This window comes from Castor canadensis, chromosome 7 (genome assembly GCF_047511655.1).
Source record: "Castor canadensis chromosome 7, mCasCan1.hap1v2, whole genome shotgun sequence".
Classification (NCBI taxonomy): Eukaryota; Metazoa; Chordata; class Mammalia; order Rodentia; family Castoridae; genus Castor; species Castor canadensis.
In genome coordinates this window covers 91,327,896-91,347,385 of record NC_133392.1, presented here as the reverse complement: position 1 = coordinate 91,347,385, position 19,490 = coordinate 91,327,896, and the positions used below count along the sequence as shown (strand labels likewise).

General features: G+C 36.9%; 2 protein-coding genes across 8 annotated transcripts in view; one reads left to right on the top strand and one right to left on the bottom strand.

Moving 5' to 3' along the window:
* The window catches only part of Spata1 (spermatogenesis associated 1), a 104,019-nt gene that overhangs the window by 47,009 nt on the left and 37,520 nt on the right, over nucleotides 1-19,490 (top strand). For 3 of the 6 annotated variants that reach the window (XR_012449835.1, XM_074079584.1, XM_074079583.1), the window contains exon 12: nucleotides 2,290-2,359. Coding sequence is in view for 5 of the 6 variants with exons in the window: in XM_074079584.1 (XP_073935685.1) it covers nucleotides 2,290-2,312 (23 nt within the window). In the remaining variant the exon portion in view is untranslated. Of the gene's footprint in view, nucleotides 1-2,289; nucleotides 2,360-10,538; nucleotides 11,253-19,490 lie in introns of those variants that run through there. The other 3 variants (XM_074079581.1, XM_074079585.1, XM_074079582.1) reach the window with 2 other exon arrangements.
* Ctbs (chitobiase) lies at nucleotides 938-16,180 on the bottom strand. 2 transcript variants are annotated; one of them, XM_020184074.2, is made up of 7 exons: nucleotides 15,903-16,180; nucleotides 12,405-12,543; nucleotides 11,707-11,915; nucleotides 10,519-10,690; nucleotides 9,101-9,198; nucleotides 8,427-8,588; nucleotides 938-1,723 (listed from the first exon to the last, which is right to left on the bottom strand). In XM_020184074.2, exons 1-7 carry the CDS (start codon nucleotides 16,074-16,076, stop codon nucleotides 1,532-1,534), a joined length of 1,146 nt encoding a protein of 381 aa, XP_020039663.1. In that variant the 5' UTR covers nucleotides 16,077-16,180; the 3' UTR covers nucleotides 938-1,531. The 2 variants fall into 2 exon arrangements, with proteins under 2 accessions (XP_020039663.1, XP_073935687.1); XM_074079586.1 differs by lacking the exon at nucleotides 938-1,723 and adding an exon at nucleotides 5,906-8,346.

The window sequence follows — 19,490 nt, the reverse complement described above, 5'->3', positions numbered from 1 at the left end:
CCAGCTGTGTTGGTGCCACAACCAGGAGGATGTCAGTCCAGGTCAGCCAGGCAAAAAAGGCCAGATCCTATTCAAAAAATAAGTGAAACAAAGGGACTGGAGGAATAGCTCAAGTGGTTGAGTAACTGCCTAGCAAGCATGAATTCCTGAGTTCAAAACTCAGTACTGTCATCCAGACACCAATGGCTCACACCTGTAATCTTAGCTACTCAGGAGGCAGAGGTCAGGAAGATTACAGTTTGAAGCCAGCTGAGACAAATAGTTCTTGACCCTATCTTGAAAATACTCAGTATAAAAAAGGGTTGGTGGAATGGCTCAAGTGGGAGAGTGTCTCCCTACCCCTGAGTTCAAACCCCAGTACCACCAAAAAGAAAAATTCTTTGCACAAAATTAACCTTATAGAGGGCTGATGGAATGGCTCAAGTGGTAGAGCACTTGCCTAGCAAGATTGAGGCCCTGAGTTCAAACCCCAGTACCACCAAAAAAAAAAAAAAATTCATCTTTTAGATAAAGGAACTAGTTAAGAAAGTAATGTCTTTAGATAATTAAAATTAAAATGCAGATGTAGAAAAACATTTTCATATGACTATGAAAAGAAAACTAGCCACGAAATGGAATTTATAAATATCCATAAGTTAATAACTGGAAGTATAAATAACAGTGGATAGTATCAAGTTCCACACTAAGTTAATCCTATTGTAAAAATGTTTACACATAAACCTCATAAAATAATTTAGGTAGCTTTAATTTACTAACTCAAAATATTACTAAGTTATCTTGTATTTTTTAAGTAAATTTGATTATTTTTCCCATCACTCATTGTCCAAAGGTTTAAATGACAATAGGACATACTCAGAGAACATGAATACATTCTATAAGGAGTCAGAAAGCAGGAAAGTTATTTTCATCAGTTTGACAAATATAAAGAGACACAAAATTCCACATTTTGAATTTAAGATTTATTGGGGAAAAGTACAAAACAGACTACTTCTCTGAAAGGCTAGGTTTTTAAAACTCTATTGTAAGCAAACAATTTCTACTTCAAATTACAAATTTTTTAGTCTTTTAGTTAATAATATAGTGAATATTAATTGTACAAAATAATGAGTTTCATTATGAAATTTCCATACATTGTGTGTATGATCATATCCACCTCCCATTACCTTCTCTTGTCTCTCAAATATTTTAAATCAGCATTGATTTGTAAGTATGTTTTATTATTGGGAGGAAAATTTGGCATAATGAAAATTTAAAGCAATTTTTCCTAATTACATGAAATAGGAATAGGTAATATAATTAGTTGACCTGTTTCTTGCCTTTTTGTTCCTGGATATTTAAGAAAAAAAAATGTGTATTTTTCAAATTCAAACAACGTATTTCTTTATTGTGTACCTGTTTTTTGAGTCTATTAATAACTAAAGTTATAACAACATGACAAAAATGTATGCATTTTTTTAAAAGAAACCAGATCTATTTATACACATAATTTTTCTAAATCTCTGTTAACAAACTGACAAAAGATGTCTGTCTGTCACAACTTTGGCTTTAAGGCTGCCCACATTTCTTCAGTCTGCTGTCTGGCTGCAGCATCTCCTGAGTAGTCAAGACAGTTGGCATTCCACATGCCAATGCCGCGTAAGCCATAGTTTTGCATATATGCTGCCTTTAAAGAGATGCTCCGAGGGTTATCATACCACACTTGATGGAAATGGCCATCAGGATCCTATATAAATAAATTAAAATGCAAATTTAGAGTTTACAGTAAAAGAGGAAAAGTTTCTTAAGTCCAGTGATTCAAAAAGGATACAATGAAATAATGAAAAAATTATAGCATAGTACTTTCTTGCTCTATTATTACATGGATCTGTATGTGATTCTTTATAGATATTATTGTTTATGACACTTTTAACAACAAAGATTACACAAATGAACCTCCTAATGTATTCTATTTGAGATTCTTCTTAATCCTAAGTTACTTTCCTTGATTTGATCTTTGATTTGATAATTTCCTTGAATTATCAACCAATATGTACATCAGATTTCTGTGCTCCGTTCCACATGAAACCTGTTGAATCAAAACCCTCTAAGGTTGGTGCTTGGATGTATATTTGTTTGTTTGCTTTGTAAACAGTAAAACTACTGTTCCATTATGTTAGGCAGGTGCTCTATCACTTGAGCCACACATCTAGCCCCTACTGTTCCATTATGTAATTCTGATACACAGCCAAAGTAAAGAAGAATTACTGCTCTGATCTGCTAAAACCAACTTCTGTTTTATATTTTCTACAGTTCCTGGGAGTGTGCCTATATAGTAGCAGCATGGATGATTTTGTTTATGTTGAATCTGCCAAATCAAAAGGTAATGGCAATAGAGAAGAAAAGTACCTCCTTTTGTTGGTCTCACTGAATTGATTCTAAAAGGCTACTGGAGGTGGCTTCATTGAACTTAACACACACTGGTTAAGGACCATAAACTAGATTCTGGTCTTATACACACCTTCTACACTATACAACTTTCTCTCAGGAAGCACATGAGCTATTGGATAAGAGATAAAAGTAAAAGGAAAGAGGCAGATCTAGGCAAAGAGTAAAGGAAGGAGAAAAAAGATAAGTAAAAATAGAATGAAGACTAATAATAATTCTGATTTTTTTCCTTTATTGTGCTGTGTGCGGGTACCTTGTGGCATTTACAAAGATTCTTTTTTTTTTTTTTATTCATATGTGCATACAAGGCTTGGTTCATTTCTCCCACCTGCCCCCACCCCCTCCCTTACCACCCACTCCACCCCCTCCCACTCCCCCCCCTCAATACCCAGCAGAAACTATTTTGCCCTTATCTCTAATTTTGTTGTAGAGAGAGTATAAGCAATAATAGGAAGGAACAAGGGGTTTTGCTGGTTGAGATAAGGATAGCTATACAGGGCATTGACTCACATTGATTTCCTGTGAGTGTGTGTTACCTTCTAGGTTAATTCTTTTTGATCTAACCTTTTCTCTAGTACCTGGTCCCCTTTTCCTATTGGCCTCAGTTGCTTTTAAGGTATCTGCTTTAGTTTCTCTGCGTTAAGGGCAACAAATGCTAGCTAGTTTTTTAGGTGTCTTACCTATCCTCATCCCTCCCTTGTGTGCTCTCGCTTTTATCATGTGCTCATAGTCCAATCCCCTTGTTGTGTTTGCCCTTGATCTAATGTCCACATATGAGGGAGAACATACGATTTTTGGTCTTTTGGGCCAGGCTAACCTCACTCAGAATGATGTTCTCCAATTCCATCCATTTACCAGCGAATGATAACATTTCGTTCTTCTTCATGGCTGCATAAAATTCCATTGTGTATAGATACCACATTTTCTTAATCCATTCGTCAGTGGTGGGGCATCTTGGCTGTTTCCATAACTTGGCTATTGTGAATAGTGCCGCAATAAACATGGATGTGCAGGTGCCTCTGGAGTAACAGTCTTTTGGGTATATCCCCAAGAGTGGTATTGCTGGATCAAATGGTAGATCGATGTCCAGCTTTTTAAGTAGCCTCCAAATTTTTTTCCAGAGTGGTTGTACTAGTCTACATTCCCACCAACAGTGTAAGAGGGTTCCTTTTTCCCCCGCATCCTCGCCAACACCTGTTGTTGGTGGTGTTGCTGATGATGGCTATTCTAACAGGAGTGAGGTGGAATCTTAGTGTGGTTTTAATTTGCATTTCCTTTATTGCTAGAGATGGTGAGCATTTTTTCATGTGTTTTCTGGCCATTTGAATTTCTTCTTTTGAGAAAGTTCTGTTTAGTTCACATGCCCATTTCTTTATTGGTTCATTAGTTTTGGGAGAATTTAGTTTTTTAAGTTCCCTGTATATTCTGGTTATCAGTCCTTTGTCTGATGTATAATTGGCAAATATTTTCTCCCACTCTGTGGGTGTTCTCTTCAGTTTAGAGACCATTTCTTTTGTTGAGCAGAAGCTTTTTAGTTTTATGAGGTCCCATTTATCTATGCTATCTCTTAGTTGCTGTGCTGCTGGGGTTTCATTGAGAAAGTTCTTACCTATACCTACTAACTCCAGAGTATTTCCTACTCTTTCTTGTATCAACTTAAGAGTTTGGGGTCTGATATTAAGATCCTTGATCCATTTTGAGTTAATCTTGGTATAGGGTGATATACATGGATCTAGTTTCAGTTTTTTGCAGACTGCTAACCAGTTTTCCCAGCAGTTTTTGTTGAAGAGGCTGCTATTTCTCAATCGTATATTTTTAGCTCCTTTGTCAAAGATAAGTTGCTCATAGTTGTGTGGCTTCATATCTGGATCCTCTATTCTGTTCCACTGGTCTTCATGTCTGTTTTTGTGCCAGTACCATGCTGTTTTTATTGTTATTGCTTTGTAATATAGTTTGAAGTCAGGTATTGTGATACCTCCTGCATTGTTCTTTTGACTGAGTATTGCCTTGGCTATTCGTGGCCTCTTGTGTTTCCATATAAATTTCACAGTAGATTTTTCAATCTCTTTAATGAATGTCATTGGAATTTTGATGGGAATTGCATTAAACATGTAGATTACTTTGGGGAGTATCGACATTTTTACTATGTTGATTCTACCAATCCATGAGCATGGGAGATCTCTCCACTTTCTATAGTCTTCCTCAATCTCTTTCTTCAGAAGTGTATAGTTTTCCTTGTATAGGTCTTTCACATCTTTTGTTAGGTTTACACCTAGGTATTTGATTTTGTTTGAGGCTATTGTAAATGGAATTGTTTTCATACATTCTTTTTCCGTTTGCTCATTGTTAGTGTATAGAAATGCTAATGATTTTTCTATGTTGATTTTATATCCTGCTACCTTGCTATAGCTATTGATGATGTCTAGAAGCTTCTGAGTAGAGTTTTTTGGGTCTTTAAGGTATAGGATCATGTCGTCTGCAAATAGGGATATTTTGACAGTTTCTTTACCTATTTGTATTCCTTTTATTCCTTCTTCTTGCCTAATTGCTCTGGCTAGGAATTCCAGTACTATGTTGAATAGGAGTGGAGATAGTGGGCATCCTTGTCTGGTTCCTGATTTTAGAGGGAATGGTTTTAATTTTTCTCCGTTAAGTATAATGCTGGCTGTAGGTTTGTCATATATAGCTTTTATAATGTTGAGGAACTTTCCTTCTATTCCTAGTTTTCTTAGAGCTTTTATCATGAAATGATGTTGGATCTTATCAAAGGCTTTTTCTGCATCTATTGAGATGATCAAGTGGTTTTTGTCTTTGCTTCTGTTAATGTGGTTTATTACGTTTATTGATTTTCGTATGTTGAACCACCCCTGCATCCCTGGGATGAAGCCTACCTGGTCATGGTGAATAATCTTTTTGATGTGTTGCTGAATTCGATTTGCCATTATTTTGTTGAGGATTTTTGCATCAATGTTCATTAAGGAGATTGGCCTATAGTTCTCCTTTTTGGAGGTGTCTTTGCCTGCATATCATACTTGAATTCACCCCCTCCACAGCTCTCCTTTATCTCCCTCCCCCGAATAATGTACTGATTGTTATATGCATCTAGGAAACTGCTTAAAGGGAATTCTAAATAAATGCCAGTGATTATTTATGGTAGCACTCTGGAGTTAAAATGGTCTCCTAAGATGACTACTTGGAAGGACAGGGGTAACTTGGAAAATGAATAAACTGTGGTATGTTTAAGTATAGTAGTCTCATTACAAAGAGGCATGTCTCATTCTTTATCTTGTATCCCATTCCTTTTTTTTTTGTTTTAGAGACAGTCTCATTCTGTATCTCAGGCTGGCCTCAAACTCTCGATCCTTCTGCCTTAGCCTCCTGAGTGCTAGGATTATATGTGTGCATTGCCATGCCTGGCTTGTATCCCATTCTTGTAACATTTTTAGAGTATTGTTAGGAAATTTCAAATGTCTCAAAACAGTGAAGGATCAAAGGGTAATTGATTTATTTAGGAATGGTTAAAACATATGCTTTCCAGAATACTGTGTCCAAGATGAAGCTTTTTTGCTGAAATAGAATAGGAAAGCAGAACAACTCTCTCTTCAAACACAACAGAAACTTGATATGATTACCACATAATTTTACAATGAATAAAAAAAGAGGAAAATAACAGTTATAACTAGGTTGTTTTCTAAAGTGGCATCCAGTGCTCACCAAAATGTTTCCTGAATTCTTGACCTCAAAGAATTTGTTCTGGTTGGATAATGGTTGCCAAAACACAGTCAAAAGGAGTTAGTTTTGTTGTTCCACAGCACAGATGACTATAGTTCACAAAAACATACTATATATTTTATGAAGATCTAGAGGAATGGAACTCAAGACTCCAGACATAAAGAAATGATAAAGAAATGCTAACTACTTAGATTTTATCAGTGAATTCTTACACATGTGTTGAAACATCCCCATTAATATATACACTTAATGCATGTTTATTAAAAATAAATTTGTTGAGGAAATAAAACATGCATACTTAACTAAGAAAAAGGATATGTTCATTTCATAAAAACTAAAATTGTGTTACTAGAGGCTATATCTGGGAAGAATGCAAGATATTGGTCAAAGGATATAATATTTCAGTTAGACAGGAGGAATAAGTTCAAGAGATCTGTTATATATGTTTGCAACTACTTTATAACAATGTACTGCATACTTGGAAATTGCTAAGAGTAGATTTTAAATGATCACCATAAAAAGATAACTATATGAAGCAATGTATGTGTTAAATATTTGATTTATCCATCTCCCAATGTGTGCATGCATCAAAACATGTTGTATACCATAAATATATACAAATTTTCTTGTCAGTTATAATTTTTAAGAAAAGAATGTGTTCCTGCATCTTCTCACTCATTAAAGAAAGTAAGTTAGGGATTACAAAAAACAGTGCACTGTAGTATGCACTATCATCCATATTACATATTTCTAAATTACATGTACTTGGTTATCATAGCCACTACCAAACTATATCCATGAAACATTGTTCCCTGGTTCTAAGAGGGCTATGAAACAGGGCTCTATGTCAAGCAATTACAAGGCTTTATGTATTGCACCACTTCTTAAATACTTTAATATATATATTAGAAATCTCCAGGACAGGCATATAGTATATCTCTTCTAGATACATTTAGCCCTGGCACACGTGAGCATGCATGCACACATGTATAATGTTAGCAGTTCCTAGAACAGAGTTCAATAAAATACTGTTGACCAAGACAGAATTATGATACACCCTAGTTTAACTAATAGATACATAATTTTGATTCCAAAGTTTAGAAAGCTTTACACTAAAAGCATTCTATATGATTGATACACAGGCATATATGTGCATATCAATTCTAATTTATAGTAGTGTGTTTGTAGTTATTTTTATAAATGAGTATCAGATCATTAGTCAAGAATATAAATCTTGGCCAGAATATAAATCTTAGCTGGGCACTGGTGGCTCACGCCTATAATCCTAGCTACTCAGAAGGCAAAGAAAGCCAGTCTGTGCAAATAGTTCATGAGACTCCATCTTGAAAAAAACCCTTCACAAAAAATGGCTGGTGAAGTGGCTCAAGGTGAGTTCAAACCCCAGAACCACAAAAACACATTAAGAAAAAAAGAATATAAATCTTGCTAGAATAAATATCATTTCAGAACTCTTTTTAAAGTAACATAATCCAATGTAAATTCAAAGATTATTTGTACTTAGGTTTTTCAGGTATGAAAAATGTTTTTATTACACTAAAGGTAAATTATGAAAAATATTTTCTTTGCCTCTTTGTTATAACAATTTCTATTCATTAAACACTACCTATCAGAATTGTCTGTCACTTACTACATTTTTTTCAGGTTTCCTGCTGGAATATTTTTGTCTCTGATTTTTTAACATTACCTATAATTTGTTTTAATTATGAAGTAAGTTTGAAATGATACAGCCTTTCCTTTATAAAGGTTATGATTATACATCTTCTGTTCTTAACCTTATTCCTCCCTATCTGACTCTCTTCAGGATCTTTAGGCTACTTTGAAATGGAGACCTTCAGAACTGGTAACCTACTGTTGCCTAAAGCCCTTTAAAAGCAAATTATCTTAACATAACTGTCACTATTAAGGAAGTCTTGTTGATAACACATGCTTTTATAGCATCGTCTAAAATTATACAGCCCAAACATAGTTAGCTTAACTTGAATTGCTCCCTAGAAAACTAAAGTTTAAGGAAATCTTGGTGATAAGGCTTAATTTATAACATCATTTAAAATGAAGTGGCCCAAGCAGAGGTCTGCATTATTAGCATAACTTGAATTGCTCCCCGGAAAACTGATGACACAGAGTCACAGCCAAGTATACTCATGAAAACAGCAGCCTGTATGGTATGCCCTAAAAGAAAACTGATTGTTATGAATGTACAGTTATGAAAACTACTAGAACAAATCTTCACAGTTTGTGAAAAGTCTTACCTTATAGTTATAATAAGGAGCCTGCTGATATTTATCCCACTGGCTTCCAGAAATAGAACTATTTATTTGCTTCATGATCATTTTATAGGGTACCTGACGTCCTGCAGCATCACTACAAGGAGCCCCCCGGAAAGGGACTTTGGCAATGGTACAAACGTGATCCTAGAAATAAAAAAAAAGTTCACAATATAGATAACCAAACAAATCTTAAGGAAAAAAATGATCAAAAAGTAATAAAAATCTATTTGTTAGAAATTAAATATGTGCTATAAATAGATAACCTTACTATGTAGAATAAAAGTTAATTTTGTTTTCTTTTGGTAGCACTGGGTTATGAACTCAGGGCCTCATGCTTGCTAGATAGGTGCTCTACACTTGAGCCAACCTATCAACCCTAAATTTTCTTTCCTTTTTTTTTTAAATTGTTGTGCTGGGGGTACATTGTGGCATTTACAAAAGTTCTTATAATATATATCATACTTCAATTCACCCCCAGCCCTAAATTTCCTAATCAAATAAAAATGTATGACATTCAGAAGGTTCTATGGAATTAAATGACTCAAAATAAACAAACTGTTAGTCTCAAACTACATTTCAGACATTCTAGATAAATTTATTAGTGAAACAAAATATATAATGGGGGTAAAATTACTTAACAGATGATCTGTTCTTACCTCAGATAGATTCAGGCATGTATAATCATAACCATACCAGGGAACACCCATTACAAGTTTCTTAGAATTAATGCCCATCTTGATGTAGTCATTATATCCTAGTCAAGTAGAGACAGAAAAAACATATTTTTTTCCTCTTCATGTATCTGTTAATATGTTCAAACAAGCTCTGCAACCACTCAGGATCTAAGCTTGTAAAGTAGGTACAATTACTGATAGAATACAAATTCTCTCTTCTATTAGATGATAGGCATAGTTTAGGAATCCTAAATTAGATAATTACTTTGTAATTATTGCACAATAAAATTAAGTTGTTTTTCACATTTAAATAGTGTATGTTTATGATCAGATCGCTGTTTCCAAACAATGAGGACATGATAAAATAAAGCCAGGTTCTAAGATTTTAACTCTTTATGAAAAAGAAAAAATATTTCTAAATCAGTATCAACTGCCCCAGAAATTTCACCTGAGTACAAAAGATAGCAAACAATCTTTCATCCATCTGATTAATGGGACACAAACAATCCAGACTTTGAGCTTTGTGGGAGAGTTGTGAGGCTATACTGTGTACTTGCTAGGAACTCTACCATTTGAACAACATCCCGAACCCTTTTTGCTTTAGTTTATTTTTCAGAGAGAGTCTTAAGTTTTTGCCCAGGGCTGGCCTCAGACTACAATTCTCCTAACTGTGCCTCCTGCACCAGTCTAAACTTTGGAGAGGATAATACAAAGACCACAGCATATGAATGACAGGTCAGAAGTATCCTCAATTCTATTAGGAGTAGAATTTTTAAAATACACAAGTACTAAAATACACAAGGCCTGGTGGTACATATCTATAATCCCAGCACTCAGGAGACTGGGACAGGAGGATTAAGAGTTTGGGGCCATGTTGGGCTATGTAGTGAGATTCTATATAGTCTTAAAAATACAAACAACACCCCCTCACCAAAGACAAAGCTAATCCTGTTAATCTATGGTAATGTTTGGTAGGTACCCATATTATAACTATCTTTGGTATTAAACTATGTAACATTGATTATTTTAACAAAAATATCCTGTCACAATCCAGATACATATCTTCTTCATGTGATTTCATGACAAGAGTGTGGGACTTGAAGTTAGAACACCTTTATAATTATGTAACCACAAGAACTTAATTCCTTTCACCTCATCTGTAATAGAGGTTTAATGATAACATACCTATCCCACAAAGATTCTTAGAAAAATTAAGTGAAAAAACTTTTAAAATTTCAAAATTTTTTAAACTTTTTGTAAATATTAAAACCTTCCAAATTAAGTGACTTATAGGTTTGAAGAAAGTTTTACAAATAGAAAGGTATATAAATAACTTGGAAATAGAAAAGATACCTTAATGTTTGAGATTATGGAATAATCATTATACTGTGGACTCTTACCAGTTAATGTCTGATTGTAGGGAGCATTGGCTGCTGCAATACATTCTGACCAGATTTGACTTTGTTCATCATAAGACATCACAAAGAGAAAGTCACAAGCATCTGCAATTCCAGTATAATTATAGCACCTTCCATCTATGCATTTTGGAGACCAAGCTACATCAAAGGTTACCTGTGGAAAAACATATCTTTTATGTAATATGATTGAACATGCATATTGTGTCAGATTTTTTAAATTATATATTCTCTTGTCTTAAAATACCCAAAGAAAAAAAGAACTGCTTACAGTATATGAATATAGGTTTGACACATACAGAAGTTCTAAGAAATACAGTTTTTGACTGCATTGCACCGACCTAGATGTGTATTTGGACATACAATGGCCAGGAGGAAGACACTAGAAGAGGAATTTTAAACTCAAATGTCTTCAGAGGCTGGACTGGTACTCCACTGATTGAAGCAGCACATTTGATGACACTATAGTCTGTTGAATCCTATGAACACATGGAGAGTAAAGGCACACCAAAAGAAATTTTTAAAGTACTGTGCAGGCTTACGCAGGTCAGCTATTGGCACAGCCTGTCTTTATTGTGAATTCAGGTCCTTGACTGACGACTGTGTTACATGGTAGGTTTGGTCACACCTAGACACCTGTGGTGGTTTAGGCCCAGAAATAAGAGATTCATTAACTCAAACTGCTGGACAAATCATTAAAAAAGTTTTATTTTATGAAACAGTCAAATAATTTTTGAATGATGCACAACCATTCAACAAGTGTGAGTCTTTCAGAATACCTGTTTATTACTTTAGCTGAATACTCATGACCCTTTAATGTGCAGAAATGTTCTAAAATTCCATTAAAGGTTTCCCCCTTAATTAGACATTCAGTAAATTCTTACTGATTAATTATTATAAAAGTTTGAGACACTTTAGGTAAAATTTGTATACATTGGCCAATTTATCCTAGCAGACTCTTTCAGGACTCTTTAATTCTTTGAGTTTAATTCTCACTATAATTCTTTGAGTGTTAGCATTGAAGATACAAATTTTTTTCTCCATAGTTCTACAACAAAATAGGTTATGAGATGAAATTTTTACATTCCATTACAGTAAACTAGGATTGAGTTAATCATACATTCAAAAACACATTTTGATACATAAATTTCTAAAAAATGAATGAATGTTTACCTGTGACCCCTCAATCTCATGATGGAAAGAGTCTGTGGTTTCTTTGACTAAAGCTGTTAATGCATCATATTCAGGGGATGAACAGTTAACTTCTTGCTCTATATCTATATTAATTCCGTCCATATATTGTGCTTTGGCCAAATCAACTTTTTGAGCTATCCAGGATGTTCTGAAAGTAGGATCAGTAATATCCTTTAGGGAGACATCTCCTATGGAAGAAATACACATCTTTTCTACATATGCTTTTCACAGTTAAATGCCAGTTATTTCACAAGCCCATTTCCAAAGAGATCAAAGTGTCTTTAAAACATTTTATTATTTTAGAATACTAAGCCTCTAATTTAAGTTGTCCAAACAGAGAAATAATATGCAAAAATAATAGAATATAATTGCTTACAAATCTCCACAATAGCTATTATGAGTAAGACAAGTAAGATTATTCTCAAATTAGAAGCAGAAATTGTAGATTATGACTAAAGGTCAGCATGCTAACTAGGCAGGCACATATTGCTCAAAACCAAAAACTGTTTTTTTTTTTAAATTCGCTGTCTTTGTGAGAACAATTTAGTAGTACATAAGATTTAGTATAAAGAAAAGATAAGCATAAAAAAGGAATTTCTTTAGAAACCAAAGACTATAACAAATGATAGAAATAAATTTACCAATTGGCTAGACACATTTATCTGGTAAGAACATACCTTTTAGCACTACTCTGGCTCCTTTTGAGTGAGCATAGCACATAAGGTCTGAGTCATATTTTCCAAAAACTGCCACAGTTGTAATCTGTGACCAGTCATAAAATTTCCAAGTTTTCTTTCCCACATCAAATACAAAGACCTGCCAGAACAATAGAGGTAAGCACCATCACTAAACCAATACCATGCTGACCATCCAAAATGAACTCCACACAACCACGTGCCAGGTACTATGGTGAGCACTGAGAGTATAAGAGTAAGACAGAACCCAATATAGTTAGTAGCAGGGGTGATGAGCCAGGCCTAGGAAATGGGGAAGGCTGGGCCAAGAAGAAAGAAAGTGCCAATGCCCAGAGGCAGAGAGAGCTGGATAAGTAAATAATTAGCACAGCAACACTAGAATTTAGAGAGAGCATAGAGAAGAAGCAGAATGGTAAGTAGGAATTAAATCATGGACACCCTTTGTAAGCCCCTGAGAGAAAGGAAGAGAATAAAGACATTTTTAAGGAGAAAATGTGCATTTTAGAAAAATTTCCCACTTTGTCTGAAGTGGGAAATGGTTAAAAAGGGTCTAAAATGGGAGTCAGAATAGGGAAACTGTTGGATGAATCCAGGGAAGAGATGATGGTGATCTCAACTAAAATTGGAGAACTGGCAATTGGCCAGTTAAGAGGACAGGTCTGGGAGAGACTAAGGAGGCAAAATTAGCAGCCTTGTGATGAAGTGAATAAGGCAAGAGAAAGGAGTGTGATAATATTCAAGTTTCCGGCTGTTCTAGGTGGATCCATAGACACTGCATGAGTTATGACACAGGATTTTTGGTGAAGCTTACTTCTTGGAACATTTAAGTCCAAATTCTAAGGCAACTGCTGTTGTGTTTCTCCAGCATTTTCCTCCACAGATGATTTTAGAAGTGAGGCTCAGTGATTATATTTCTTTTATCCTGAAGGATTGATATGTTAATTCAGCAAATATTTCTTGAATTCCAAGAAGGTATTGCAGGAGTATTTTGCTAGGAACTAGGGACACAGAGGTTAATAAGGGAAACTAGATCCATTAGGTCATTAATTATTAAGTACAACACTATTAAGGACTACAAGAGAATATAGGGAGTCATGACCCTATATAAAGAGATCCTGCTAGCCAGGTAGGACAGGAAAACTTCCTTGAGGAATGCACATGTTGAGAGGACTGCAATCTGTAGAATGACAAAAGAGAAGGGCTACCTGTGGAAAGAGCATTCTGGGGCTGAGTGTGGTGGTATGAGCCTATAATCCAAGCTACTCTAGAAGCAGAGATAGGGAGGATCACAGTTGGAGGCCAGCCCAGGCAAAAAGGTAGTTAAGACCCCTTCTCAACAAATAAGCATAGAGGATCGCTCTTATAATCCCATCGACATGGAAAGCATAGGTAGGAGGATTGAAGTCTGAGGCAAAAATGTGAGACTCTCCAAAAAATAGAGCAAAAAAGGGCTGGGGGCATGTCTCAAGTGATTAAATGCCTGCCTAATGGGGGGAAGGGAGGAAGCACTCTCAAATGAGGAAATACCAAAGGTCCCTACAACCCAGAAGTCTAAGCTTCTAGAACTGAAAATATAAGCACAGAAATTCTGGAAGTGTGTGTAATCACAAAACTTGTAAAGTTAAGTGGTGACAAGATCAAGTGGTGCTGTGTAAACCACTGAGGAGTGTTGGGCTTTATTCTGGGACCCAAGGGAGCCATTAAGAGTTCCAAGCAAGGGTGGGGCATAAGGTCTGCATTGAGAAAAAGAAAGGTGAGGGGACTGCTGTGAGAAGGGATGGGGGAGAGCACTGGGAAGCGTTAACTATAAAAGTTTAAGCAACCTTGTGTTTACTTTTCAGAATTAACTATGCATATCTCATTTTTCTGCTATATAACTGAAGTAATTACAGAATGTGAAATTGAATGGCCCATTATCTTTGGATTCATATTTCTATTAATAACTAATATGCAATGTGTTTTAAAAATACAAGGAGCTTGTAACATAATAGAAAACCTTAAAGTAACTCAATGAACCAATTAAAGTATAAAGGAAGAAGGGTTGGAGGTGTGGCTTAGTGGTAGAATGGCACTTATCATGCTTGAATCCCGTTCAATCCCCAGTGCCCACACATCTCAAATATATGTATGGGGGAAAAGACATATAATCTAGCCTTCACATTTGAAAAAATACAGAAAAGGACTCATTTGCTCTCAACATAAATGAGCATAATTTTGCTTCTTTGTATGACTGATTTCAAAATGCCCACAAATATTACATAATCCACTAAGTACTGAGTGCTACCATAAATCTTTCAGATTGTTTAAAAAAAAAAAAAAAAAGAAGCAAACAGCACTTATGGGGAGGCCATTAGGCTGAAATAGCTCCAGTGCCTTGGACTCCTACTTAAGCAGAAAACAACCCAGTGTAACAATAAAGTGACTCTTAAGCTTAAGCCATCAGAAACCACTACCTTACAGTAAGTAGAGCTTTCCCTCCAGATCATACCCAAATAAGCCAATCAGCATCCACTTGGCCTACAAAAGTCCACTGCACAGGCTCTGGACCTCTTCTGTCTTCTGTTTGGATGACTGCTGATATCATGACTTGTTCTCTGTTCAAACTGTCTTATTAGTCTACAGTTTTTCTTTTAAAAAGTCTAGGTTTCCACACTGGGCAGACTCTCCAAAACACTTTCACCACTGCTTTTTTTAGTAACACTGAGATGTTACTCAAGGCCTCACGCTTGCTAGGCAGGCACTCTACCACTTGAGCCACTCCACCAGCCTCAAAAGTGGTGGCACTTTTAAGTCTTCTAAACAATGTGCACATACTTAAAAAAAAAAAAAAACTTGTCAAGTGAATGGCCCTGCCTCAAAATTACTCTACTAGATTAAGACCTAGGAATTTTTCCTGTCGCTACAAAAGAATTTTCTTTAGACTAAACTTCACTTCCCTGATTTTGTCCACTTCTTGCTAGTCATTAAACTCCAGTCAAGTGGTTTTACTATTGCTTCCAAAAGAGTGTTTGGTTCAAGTTGCCAGAAGCCCTGTAGACTGTTAGGTTGGGTTAGGAGAATGTACTGAAAGGCCTATTTTTACCACCCTTACAAAAAGTAAAGGTAAGCAAAACGTTATGCCTTCCGATGTACTTTTGAAACCTGACATTTTTTCATAGTAAATCCTCACTCCCTTGAAAACCAAGGAATGGATCATCCTCCTTCCCGTCTTTCACGCCAGAGAGCAGCCGTAGGAGGCAGAGCGGGTAAGGACAGGAGCTGGCCCTGGCGTCACTTGTGCGCGGGAGTGCTGGCCTGCCGCGAGACCTGGGAGGGGTTACCCAACCTCTGCGCCACTTTCCTCTACAAACAGGACTGTAAGCAGGAAGGCCTGCGAGTGCTTAAGCTTGTGGTGTTAGCACCACACTCTTTTTAGGACTCGGTTCCACTCTAAACTTCTCTTCCAGCCCCGACGACCAGGGGGCAGGGGAAAGCGCTGACCTCAAAGTCCGGACGGTGGCGGATCGGGCGGCACAGCGCGGGCTCCGAGCACGGGCAGTCGGTCCCGGCCGCGAGCGGCAGCGCCAGCAGCCGCAGCAGCAGAGTGAGCCCTCCGGCACCGCCAGGCCCGCTGGCCGAGAGGCCAGGCCGGCGACGGAAAGACGGCGGGGACATGCGAGCTGGTGGCCCGCGACTGGAGTAGGCTCCTCCCGCGGGGTCCGCGGGGCGGGGCCTCAAACGCGGTGGGGCGGAGCTGGCAGGAACGCGCTGCCGCCTGACCGGCGGGGCGGGGCCTGAAGCACGGTGGGCGGGGCAGGACAAACCCCTCCCTTCAGCTTGGCCGGCGGGGCGGGGCCTGAAGCACGGTGGGCGGGGCAGGAGCGCGCTCCTTCTGCTTGACGCGCGGGGCGGGGCTGATCGCTCTGCCTCCGAGCGAGCGGTGCCGGGGGTCTTGGGCTCTTTGCAGGTAGCCGGGGTGGGAGACCGCGGGGAAACAAGACACTGCAGGCTGAACCTCAAACTGACAGTATGCCAAGAAAAGGAGGAGAAGAGAAAGCCGTAACAAGAAGCAATTGAAAAGGGCAGGGAAGGTCCTTGGAAATAAAGAAGATACCAGAAATGAAAAAAATCAACAGAATGAGGAATGTAGAGAAAAGAGTTAAAGTTGAGGAGTAGTACATGCAGGAAGAAAATAATCAAGGTTTATAATAATATTAAGATTGCTTGAGAAAAAGAGTAGCACAATAGGGAGAAATTAATTCTCAAGATTCCAGGCCTGAAGGATATGAGTTTTCAAAATGAAAAGGCAAATGATAGATTAAAAAAGTTTCCAGATGGAAAAAAATCACAAAGGATCAATAACTTGAAATTCCTAAAGAATGTGATTTCTGCTTAAAATTCTGCCAAGTTATCAATCAGACTTTCAAAATATTTACCTACCATACACCATTTCTCAAGAAGCTACTATAGAGAATTTGTTTTAGTAAAATAAGGAAATAATGAAAAAAGAAGCAAAAAGGGTACAAGAAACAGATGTCTAAAACAGGAAAGAAAGTAGAAATACCTCCAAAAGATGATGAATCCCGTGATAATTTGAGCATAAAAGGGCATCTACTCCAGATTGGATTATGGCAAGGAATTTATAATGTGATGGACTGTGGCTTATCAGTAGTCACCTTTTTCATGACTGAACAGATAATAATTAATGAAAGTCCAAGAAAACATCTTTTTATTGATGAAGGACAAAAGAATGATGGTGTAACACTAAGAGTGATTGATAAACTCAATGAAATATGTACTTAATGTGAGTGGTTTCACTGAATCTGATTGTCTTTTATCAGGCTATTCTGATACAGAAGAAAAAATGTATTGACATATATTGGGAGTCCCCAAGACCATCTCCAGGTTTAGTGATGTACAGGAAGAACTCACAGGACTCAATTCTACTCACAGCTAGACTTCTTATTACACCAAAAAGCTACAAAGAAAAATCAGCAAAGGAAAAGACCTGGATAAGGCCAAGCACAAGCTTCTAGAAGTTCACGCCTCATGGGGTCACACAGGACTGAGTTACTCTAGCATCAAATTGTGACAACATATGTGAAGTGCTGTCTATCATGGAAGCCCATGAGAAACCTGGCTAGATAATGTTGAGAACCCTCCTTAATTACAGTTTCTCAGATACCCGCTAAGGACTAAACTTGGAAGCAGTCCTTTCTAAAGCTAGCAGTCTTAGGTTCTAGGGTTAGACCTCTTGTCTGCATTCTACCCAAAGGAAAAATTCCTATGAATTCCTGAAGACACAGATAGCCGTTTGTGCTCATATGTGAATCTGGAAAGATACACAAGAAAGTACTACAGCATTTACCTCTGAAGAGGAGGAAAAAGTACCTGAGAGAGAGATGAGACAGACTTCTTACACTTTTTTTAATTTGTTTTTTATCATATTATTTTAATTTTCATGTAGTCCCATTTGTCAATCCTTTCTCTTAGGTGCTAATCCATTTAAGTTCTGTTTAGGAAGTTATTGCCTATGCCTATTAGTTCCAGAGAATGCTCTGCTCTTTCCTAGTCTAGCTTCAAAGTTTCAGGTCTTATAGTAAATTCCTTAATCCACATTAAGTTGATACTTGTACAGGCTGAGAAGCCCGGATCTAGTTTCAGTTTTCTGCAGGCAAATACACAGTTTTCCCAGCAACATTTGTTGAAGAGGCTGTCTTCTCTCCATCATATATTTTGGGTGCCTTTGTCAAAAATTAGGAGGGTGTAGCTGTGTGGATTCATATCTGGGTCCTCTATTCTGTTCCACTGGTCTTGGTATCTGTTTTTGTGCCAGTAACCGTGCTCTTTTTATTGCTGTGGCTCTGTAGTATAGTTTGAAGTTGGGAATTGTGATACCTCCAGTGTTGTTCTTTTTGCCCAGTATTGCCTTGGCTATTCATGGCATTTTGTGCTTTCAGATGAACTTTAGGGTTAATTTTTCAATCTCTGTGATGAATGTCATTGGGATTTTGATGGGAATTGCATTAAACATGTAGATTGCTTTTGATAGTGTAGCCATTTTCACAATATTGATTATGCTAATCCATGAGCATAGGAGATCTTCCACCTTCTATAGTCTTCAATTCCTTTCTTCAAATGGTTTATAGTTTTCATTGTAGAGGACTTTCACTTCCTTTGTCAAGTTTATTTCCAGATATTTGATTTTTTTTTTTAGGAGATTGTAAATGGAATTGTTTTCCTACATTCTTTCTCAGTCTGTTCGTTGTTGGTATATAGACAGGCTACTGACTTTTATAAATAGATTTTTGTATCCTGCTACTTTTTTGAAGATGTTTATGATGTCTAAGAGTTTTTTGGTGGGGTTTTCTGGAACTTTTAGGTATAAGATCATGTCATCTGCAAGTAGGGATAGTTTGACTTCTTCCTTTCCTATTTGAATTCCTTTTACTTCTTCTTCCTATCTTATTTCTTTGGCTAGGAATTCCAAGACTATGTGGAATAAGAGTGGAGAGAGTAGACCCTTGTCTTGTTTATGACCTTAGAGATAATATTTTCCATTTTTCCCCGTTTAGTATGATTTTGTGTATAGGCTTGTCATGTATAGCCTTGGTTATGTTGAGGTACGTTCCCTTTATTCCTAGTTTCATAGAGCTTTTATCATGAAAGGGTGTTGAATTTTGTGGAAGGCTTTTTCTGTATCTATTGAGATGATCATGTGATTTTTGTCTTTGCCTCTATTAATATGCTGTATTGTATTTAATGATTTGTGTATGTTGAACCATCCCTGTATCCCTGGGATGAAACCTACTTGATCATGGTTTGTGATCTTTTGGATAGGTTGTTGAATTCAGTTTGCCAGTATTTTATTGAGGATTTTTGTATCTAACTTCATTAAAGAGACTGACCTATAATTCTCTTCTTTTGTTGTGTCCTTCTCTGGTTTGGGGATGAGTGTAATACTGGTTTCATAAAATGATTTTGGCAGTGTTCCTCCCCTTTCTATTTCATGGGAAAGTCTGGTAGAATCTGGTAGAATTCAGCAGTGAATCTTTGAGGTCCTGGACTTTTTTGGGAGAACATTGCTGC